The 10,000-nt window shown below is 50.4% G+C and overlaps 1 protein-coding gene across 1 annotated transcript in view; it reads left to right on the top strand.

The window, feature by feature from the left end:
• Positions 1 to 10,000, top strand: part of agrn (agrin) — a 218,397-nt gene that overhangs the window by 178,951 nt on the left and 29,446 nt on the right. Inside the window, 3 exon segments of the mRNA XM_048240581.1 lie at positions 1,533 to 1,925; positions 4,177 to 4,302; positions 7,670 to 7,797. Coding sequence (XP_048096538.1) covers positions 1,533 to 1,925; positions 4,177 to 4,302; positions 7,670 to 7,797 — 647 coding nt within the window.

Raw genomic sequence — 10,000 nt, 5'->3', positions numbered from 1 at the left:
TAAATATAGCTTTTTCTGTAAGGTATCAAATTTCACACCTCGTGGGATAATGGCTGATCAGAGTTGCCGTTATTAGTACACAATTAAAAATCCCCTCACTTAACTGTTATCACAACCCCACGGCGTCAAAAAGGGCTCGACACATGGCCTCGTCCTTCAGTTGGAGTGGATGGCGGTGGAGGGAAAGCGCACAACACCAGAGGTGGCAATTTCGTCACAGACGCTTCACACACAGTTGTATCATGGTCGTTGTTTGTTGCCCGTGAGCTCAACCCACCTCCTGCACAAACACACGCACAGAGACACACACACAGACACACACACACAGACACACACACACACAGACACACACACACACACACAAGCTTCTTTACTTTTCACAGCTCTTGAATTCACGCCTGGACTGTGACCACAGACACATATATGCACACTCACACACATATACACACGCTCTGATGCACACACAGACACACACGCACACAATACGCACCAGCAAAAACACTCTGACACACACAAGCTTCTTTACTTTTCACAGCTCTTGAATTCACGCCTGGACTGTGACCACAGATTATTATTTTTCCCTCTCCCCACACACACAGTTATCTTCTCTGGCATTTCTGTTTTTCTGTGTGTGTTTTTCTAAACTGGACCGCTCCTAAAAGGTTTTTCTCCCCTCCTGCCCCCCCACCCCCCACACACACACACACACACACACACACACAGTAACTTATGGAGGAATTAAAACAGTTTAGAAGGAGACAGTGAATGTAGAGTGTTGGTGTGTGTGTTTGTGGGAAAGTATGGGTAAGACAGACTGTGTATGAGTTGATGTGAGGGTTACATTAATACAGAAATGATCTCTCTAACTTGTTTATGAATATTTTTGTGATGAGGCATTGTAACTCATCACAAGTATTCCTCTCTGTGTGATTGTGGGTGTGCTTGAGTATGCTTGTTGGTGCATTTCTATGCACCCCCCACTCCGTGCTCACATCAGCCATCTTGTTAAAAAAGCATAACCGGTGCCTAATTAGCCTGGCCTGGCTGGGGTCTAAAATAAGCCAGATCAGCGTTCAGGCTTGATCCAGCTAAGGAGCGGCGGCAGTGCCGCAGGTGTGCAGGTTTTTGTCTCCAAAACGAGTCGTAAACGAGACGAGCGAGACGCGAGATGGGAGATGTGAGACACGAAATGTGAGGCTCCATTCAGCCGGACGCGACCCTCCGGCCTGGTGTTTTTCTGTGTTGATGAGCTGATGCTAATCTTTCAGACATCCAGGATGGTATTAAGGATTAGAGGGACACGCTGAGCATAAAGCTATATTTCAGACCGATGAAGAGGAGTATTAGAAAAAGAAAGAGGATAAAAGAGGGGAAAGGTAGAGTATGATGAAGGGAGGCTAGAGAGGAAGAGAGGATTTGGGGGGGGGGGGTATTTATTGTGGGGTTGTGGGGGTGGGGGTGAACGCACTACATTTTCATCTTTGCTTACCCATCCTCCATTGCTTGCTCTCCCTCCCCTCCTTCCCGTCCAGAACTCATCTCAGAGTTGACCGTCAGACCCACCACCCTCCCAACCACCCCTCCCATCGCCCACACCACCACCAACGCCGCCACCACCGTGGCCGACTACGACATCGACACAGAGGAGCCGGGCAGCATCGTCGAAGCTCTGCCGCCCATCCAGAGAGTCACCACAGCCGCCGACTTCACCACCCTCCGCCCCACCACCACCCACCACCACCAGCCTGCCCACTCCACCACCCCATCATCAGATGACGGTGCCACCACCACCACCGCTGCCGCCGGCTCCACCACACGCCCGAGCGTGCCGACCTTCGAGGAGTCGGGCAGCGGGCAGCCCAGCGGCGACGACGAGGACGAGGGCAGCACCGCCACAGAGGCAAGCGGAGAGGCAGAGCCAGTCGGTAAATTTTTCGCCCCATCCACCACAGTTCACTACATTACCCACAATCCCTCTTCACTCCCCATGTACTTTCAGCCTGTCAAGCTGAGAATTGAGTCAAAGGGAGACTTGGGTGTGCATTTACATATGTGAAAGCTGAATATACATTTTTCGTCTCATTTTTATCACACCTTGTTTGAAATTTTATAAGGGAAGAAAATAACATGCAGTTCAAACCCACACGGGAAGGTGACTTAAAAAATATTCTTGCTGTTGTTTTTTGTATATATTTTTATATGTGTGCATTTTAATGAACCTTCTGATGTTTTGCTTCTGATATGTGACCTCAAGTTTCCATAATGAAATTATTATTCAGTTTATCCCAAACAAAGCTTAGTATAATATGGTAATAGGGCACTGGAGGTGTGCTGTGGTGGGGTGCGTGAGTTGAAATGCAGGCTGTGTTGGCAGCTCAGCCCGCTGTCTTTAGAGGCAGGCATTTTGCTCAGCACCGGCTGTACGAGGACCGCATCCCTGAGCAGAACGAGGCCCCATTGAGATGCAGGATACTGTCCCAAATTACAGGCTTTGTCTGGAGGTCTGTTGATTTGTGTCTCTGGCCAAATCCCCACTGGTCGCTTTTTTTTTTTTATCTCAACTTTTATATATCTCAACGTCTTTTGCTGTCCAGTGAGTGAATCACACTTATAGACACACACACACACATACACATACACACAGACTCTTTCATACACACACACATAAACACATATACCCACACTCTCAGAGACACATACACACATACTGTATACATACACACACACACACACACACACACACACACACACACACACACACACACACACGCACAAACACACGTTTACACTCACACAGACAGACCCACACAGACAGCACTCACCATTTTCAATCAGTGGTTCTTTAGCGTGGTGTCGTGGCTCTCTGACCTGGAGAGTGAGCTAATAGCACGGTTCAACTGCCAAAATTGATGGAACAGAGCGGGGCCCTGCCACTGACTCCTCCGTCCAGATTTATATGCGTGTCAGCGACTGGCTGCGCCGCACACGTGTCCCGTCGTCCAAGGAGACCCGTGTCCTGTGGGGAGTGGAGATGAGGGAGAGGGACACACACACACACACACACACACACACACACACACACACACACACACACACACACAACTCCCTCGCCCCACCCTGTCCTCCCCCAGACCTAGTCCCCAGGGAATAATAAAAGCACGCAACAGACTGCTGCAAAGAGCGTCACATGCGGAACCTTCGCTCGTAAATCTGAGCCGGCGAGGAAGAGGGGTTTGGGGTAGTGGGGGTGTGGGGTCCTGTGTGTGTGTGTGGGGAACGAGGGCGGGGGGGGGAACAGATGCGCAGGGGATGCTTGTGCGTCGCCTTGGCCAACAGTCATTTTCTCCGCCCGCTCGGCGTCTGCCAGCCAGTTCACTCATGGTCAGAGAGTCCTTGAAGTTGGCCTCTGATGTGTTTGCGACTGGCTTAACGAGCGGGAGTTGTGTTCTCAACGATCTCTCCTAATCTCGCCCAGCCACCAGCTCGCCGGACTTTCAGACAGGAAAAAGGCTGTAGTGCAGTCACACACATGAACACACAAAAAAAAGAAAATTGAAAGAGGGAGAGAGATAAAGGGAGAGAAGAGAGAGAGAGAGAAAGAGAGAGACCACAGGGAGGAGGGTAAAAGAGCTTAGAGATGCTGGAATACACCGTGAGTGTTTGGACATGATAATGATAACAGAGCTTCCCTGAGAGGAGCTGCCAAAGATTGTGGTGCCTAATCAATAAAACTGAGATTTACAATTTCAAATCCTCCACACGTTTACAACTCATCAGGAAAAAAAAGAAACTGAGAAAAAAGGAACAGAAGTGATGGTACTGTTTGCCTAGCAATCTCCAGCAGACAGGGTCTTACGTCTGTGGCAGATATCACAAACAGGTGTCAGCCATTTTTATTCCATCTCTGCCACCCCCAATCCCTCATCCATGACTCCAACCATCCATTGCTCGCAAATCCAGCACATCGCTCAGCAGGGAGCAACCACTACTGCGGGAGAAATCGAGTGCTTTAAGAGAGAACACAGACCCTCTGCAGTCAGAGAGCTAGTGCAGTAACGTTGTCCATAGGCCCTGTGGAGGTTGTTGTTGCTGTGTTGTAGTGTGGGAACATGGTGAAGATCTGCCTCTCTTCCCTTCCTAACCCCCCTCCCTTCATCTGCGTAACCCTGTTATCAGGCCCAACAGCAGTGGTGACCACCATGCCCCCACCGGAGGAGCGCTCGTCCTGCGACAACACCCCCTTTGGCTGCTGCCCTGATGGCAGGACCGCGGCCAGCAGCCCCGAGGGCTCCAACTGCCCCTGTGAGTACCCCCGCCGGGCACTTCAGCCGCATGCTCTGCCACACACACACAAACGCGCACGCGCACACACACACACACGCACACACACACACACACACACACACACACACACACACACACACACAGAATCAATGCCTCCCTCACTTGTGTGTCTCAAGTACAGTACACTGCAGCACACACATGAGCATACACTCTCAAAGACACACACACACACACACACACACACACACACACACACACACACACACACTCACAAGGGATTCTCACATGCTTACAGTACATAAATCTTCAACACCTGATACAACAAAACAATGTGCACAAACAAACATAATAGCCCCTGTCAGCAGTCAGCTGGGAAAGTGGAAAGAAAGACCCCCATCTCCGCCCCTTCTCAGCTGACCCTCGTTGGTGCTATTGTTTGTTTGTTTGTTTGTTTGTTTTTGGACCTCCACCAGTGCTACTGAACAGCCTGTGGCATTAGTAGCCAGCTCGGTAGCAGGGGGCTGCAGGGGGTGGGGGATGGTGGTGTTTGTGAGTGAGAAACCGCAGTGGGGCAAACGCACATAAACACAGAGCCTCCCTCCCTCCCTCTGGGCTCCCGTCCAGCCTCAGTGAATCACCTGGGTCCTGCGGGGGGGTGGGGGTGGCAGGAGGGGGACAGAGGAAAGCATAGACTGCATGTTTGGCCACTGCGGCTTTAGATAGACTGGCAGGCAGCTTATGTACCATGCACTTACAGACTGCAGATCACCTCCCTCTCTCTCTCTCTCTCTCTCTCTCTCTCTCTCTCTCTCTCTCTCTCTCTCTCTCTCTCTCTATTTCTCTCTCTCTTTCCCACACATCCCTTCTTCCCTTAGTTATTATGTCCCTCCTTTACTTCCACCTCACGTAACGATCTTTTCTTTTTCCGTTCTTTATCAAGGGTAGGAATTACACTTAATGGGAAATAATCAATATGTTCTACGCAAGCAAAGAGGTGGCAGATGTTCCCTCTCGCTGGAACAGGAACCGACAGGTCAAGTGTTAGCGTCGCTCCACATATCCATCAGCAGGGGGGAGGTGGTTTCGCTGCCGTTGGCGTCCCTTATTGACGATGTGTCACTGTCGCTTCTGGCAAAGGTGCTAATGCCCGGTTTGTTCGGTGTCCGCTGATGGCATTAAGTCACCGACCGCTTTTTTAAAGAACAAGGTGCTGCATCTCAAGATGTCTGTCTAAGGGGGGCAGGGAGGGGAATTATGGCCTTTTCAGTTTACCCGCCTGGTGCCTAGCGATGCACAGAGAGCCCTGTGGATTTGGAGTAATATGAAGCATAAATCTTCTATCTTTGAGCTGCGAGTGCAAAGACATTTCTGGAAGCTTGCATTGTTCCCCCAAAATGAAAAATAACAACTTTTTCAATGGCACATTGAACACCAAGGGATTAACATGCAAAGGCTGCGATACTCTTAGTTAGCTTTTCGTACAGTCTATACTTCATATTTTTAAGAGAAGGCTGCTGGGATTGTTCGGGACGTTGTCACACTGTGTCAGCACTTCCTTTGTCTCTCCATAGCTTGCCCTGATGTAAGAATATGCACCTATCCAAGGCGTGAAATTCTCTCACGGGTTGATTTTCCTTGAAAATGTGACATTTTTATTTCCGTCAAGTCAGTCAGTCAGTGACATGCTCGTTGCGAGCAGAGTGAGATAAAGGCAGACACCCGTTCTCCCCAGTATTTAATGGGTGCTCTATTGTGTGAATGAAGCCTGAATGACTGGCAGTGAATTTAGCATTTTAATTTAAGCGAGTAGAGAGTCGGCACCACCCCACCCAGCCCCCCCTATTCACTGTCATGGCTGCCCGTGGGAAATGATTGTCCTCAGATGTTTCTGATTTACAATTTGATCGGTTAAAACTCCTTTCTTTCATTTCTCCAATTCCTCACACGCCAACCCCCACACCACCCCCAGCAGTCCACATTTTCTCGTTTTTAAAGTTCCATCAGATATCAAGTGTGTGATGTGTGTCTGGACGACAAGAAAGGAGAGAGGTGGGGGGTGTTATCATGCAATTTTAACCAGTCCCTGTCAGTCACCGGTACCCGGGATTAGGAGACAATTACGGCTATCTTTCACGATAATCATACAAGTGCTCTCCCTAGTTGCAGCCGAGTGGAGCGCCCGTGATTGATTTGGGCAATTTGTTCGGTTGATTATGAGCCGTGTGAAACCCAGCATCAGCAGCGGGCGTCTCGCCCCTCTCCGCTCCTCTCGGCGCCTCATCTCTCCTCTCCTCCGCACCGTCGCACCGCCAGCCGCTCCGTACTGCGCCCACCTCGGCTCGCTCTTTATTTATTATTTATCCTCAAGCTGCCATCGCTCACAATTGCCGGAGTCAGATTCGCCCTCTCCTTGTCTCCCTCGCTTTTTTATTTATTTATTATTTGCTTCACTGCCATCATCACCCTTCTCTCGTTCTCTCTCTCTCTCTCTCTCTCTCTCTCTCCCTCTCTCTCTATCTCTCTCTCTGTCTCATTCTTCCTATTGGCCTCATTACTGCCAGTGCAAATTGTAAGAAATGGTTGCAATAACCTTAAGAGATGACTTGCATAAAAGCTACTTAGTGTAACGGAGCCTCGCCACTTGTGAGAAGACCTTTTAATTTGCTCTAATGTGCTGTCTGTGCGTGTTACTTACCTGTGTAAATCTGTGTGTGAATGTGTCTGTGTATGTCTCTCTCTTTGTGTGATTGTGTGTGTGTGTGTGTGTGTATGTGTGTGTGTGTCTCTGTCGTCATGTGAGTGTGTGTTTGTTTGTTTGTTTGTTTGTTATTATGTGTCTGATGTCTGCTAACGGATTTCTCTCTACTCAGTCCTCCATGCGTCTGTGAGCTCATGGGAAGAGCCCCGGTCTGGTAAACTCCAGCCCATTCCACACTCTCGTCCATGTGCTCCCCACTCCGCGCTCCCACACCTTCTTACCCAAACACCACCACCACCACCAACCGACCCCCATGCACACACACAAACACACACCTCCTCTGTGTTCCTCCACCTCCACCACAGAGAGGCCCTGACACCCCTCACCACCACCCTACCCCTTCTTAACTCCCCACCAGCAGGAACCACACACGCCACCTCTCCACCACCTCCAACCCAGCTAACAATAACACTGCGCTGCCTCCATCACTAACCACACAACTGGCACTACGCTAACAACTCCCACCTTCTGAACCAGTGTGTGTGTGTGTGTGTGTGGGGTTGTATGTGTAGTGTGTACAGTTTTTATGTATGTGCCTTTAAAATGTACAAAATGTTTGGGTGAGAATGCTTCTCACATGGCTGCAGGACAACCGTTTGAGTGTCTTTTGGGTTTGTCCCTCCGCAGCCACCATGAGGTTCAACGGCTTCCTGCATCTGGACCAGGTAGATGGCCAGGAGATGGTCTACACACCTGAGATGGAGGACCCTAAGTCCGAGCTGTTTGGGGAAACAGCCAGGAGCATCGAGAGTGCGGTGAGTTTGACTCGTTTGCTGACATACAGCATTAATTCAATCCCATAACACACAAACAGCCACACAGAAACTATCCCTGCCTCCCTCTTGTAAATGAATATACATTTGTGATTGGTTCTGACTTGCCATTCATGTATAGGAAGTACTGTAATGTAAATCCTCCTTGTTTCAAACGGGCTTCCTAATAAATCAAACCAGTTCACATGGGGCTTCTACCCTGCAGACATTCGTTATGCCATGCTGATCTGGCTGATTAGCTAATGGCTTGAGTCGAGGCAGGTAACTAATTAGCTGAATAAGAAGAAGCAAAGCCTGCTGGGAAATGCTGCCTGCAGGACACTGGCCTCTCAGGCCTTTGATTGGGCTCCCGTCAAGAACGTTATTGGTCGCCCTCTTTCTGCACAGTGGTTTCTGCTTATAACAAATAGGATAAGCTAGTACAAGATAACCTCAAAGACGACCATTTACATCTGCTAATACCTGTGATTTTGTTGTTGTCAGGAGAATGGGCATTATTTTTCGGAATCCCCCCCCCTTTTCTTTTTCCTGGTATCTTTTTGAGTGCGCCCAGCTTATTCAGCAGGACCATTTTCCTGTCTGCGAACCCAAGGGCAGAGTGTTAATGAGACCCACATAGCATGCTAATGTTAGAGCGGAGCGGTGACCGAGATTTAAGCGAGCCACACCACCGCGCGTGGAGTGAGTGGGTAATAAGCCCTTTTCGTGTGTGTGTGTGTGTGTGTGTGTGTGTGTGTGTGTGTGTGTGTGTCAGTGGCGCCCCTCTCTAGTTCTAGAGGTGTGGGCACACCGTATCCGGAGACCGCTTCACCTCAGCTAGCCGCAGCCAGTGCCGCCACCGCTGTTGCCGTCGATTGGTAAGCCATCGGTAGGCGCCAGCCGTGGAAATGGTGTCAGAGGCCTCTGGCGAGCGCTAATCCACAGCCTCCGAACCCAGCTGCATCTGGCCATGCCCCCTGGGGCCGCCTGTATCACCCGATAGCAACCCACCCCCACCCCCACCCCCACCCGACCTCACTTTACCCCACTCCCCTTCCCACTCCAGCCCTCACTCCTTCCTCTCTCTTCCCTGTCTTTGTCACTTCTTTTCTTATCTCCAACCTTTTCATTCTTGCCCTTCGCCTTTCTGTCTCTCTCTCACTCTCTCTCCCTCTCTCTCTCTCTCTCTCTCTCTCTCTCAGTCCATCTCTTCCCTTCTCTCCATCTTCCCTTCTCTCCATTGTCTCCTCTCAGTCTTTGTCCCTCTCCCTGCCTCCCCGAGGCCCTGCTTGCTAGACTGTGTGTAAATAGCACCGGAGGACAGGGACACTTTCTGGGTCAGAGTGCCCGTTGGGGTGTACTGTAGCCGGGGCCCGGCTTTCTAATAATGCTGGCGGGCATGCGGACGATGCTGGAGCTGCGGAAGAGGCCGTGGTGCCGGTGGGTGGGGAGGGATTGGAGGAAGTGATTGTGTTCGGCTTCTGCCCTTCTCTCTGTGCCCAGCAGGGGTCCCCGTGGTGTGTGTGTGTGTGTGTGTGTGTGTGTGTGTGTGTGTGTGTGCAGAGGTGCAGCCAAGAGGCAAAAACCTATTATCCTTTTTAAGATTATTTGTGTGTGTGTGTGTGTGTGTGTGTGTGTGTGTGTGTGTGTGTGTGTGCGTGTGTGTGTGTGTGTGTGTGTGTGTGTGTTTGTTACTGTCCCCTTTTCCTTTCTTTCACTCTCTCTATTTCTCTCTCTCTCTCTCTCTCTCTCTCTCTCTCTCTCCCTCTTTCTCTGTCTCTATCCTAAATCTGAATTGCTGTTTCTCTGTGAAGAGCACCCCCCCACCCACCCTCCCATCACCACACACAACCCGACCACCACTACCCCTCCTTGGCTGACTTATTGAAAGAAGAGGGCCTCCCAGGGGGTGAAATCTAACAACACAGGCATGCTCGCTCAAGTGCACTCGAGGTTAGCTGTAGGGGGGGCCCGCCATTTGATTGAACATGAACTAAAAAGACGGGCCACCGGTCTTTTCCTTCAGTCGTGACCGCCGCCGCGGTGTGCCGAGAGCTGTGGAGTGCTGGTGTGCGGGGAGGCGGGTGGGTTTTGTTTGGTGCAAATGACATGCTTCACTCTGAAAGCCTCCGATGTTTGCCTCCCCTTGATTAGTTCCTATAGTGGCTCGGGTGTGTATGACGTATTTGGCAAGCGGGACTGGAAA

Source organism: Alosa alosa, chromosome 4 (genome assembly GCF_017589495.1).
Source record: "Alosa alosa isolate M-15738 ecotype Scorff River chromosome 4, AALO_Geno_1.1, whole genome shotgun sequence".
Taxonomy (NCBI): domain Eukaryota; kingdom Metazoa; phylum Chordata; class Actinopteri; order Clupeiformes; family Clupeidae; genus Alosa; species Alosa alosa.
Note: the sequence above shows the minus strand (reverse complement) of the source record. Positions and strands in the feature narration are given on the sequence as shown.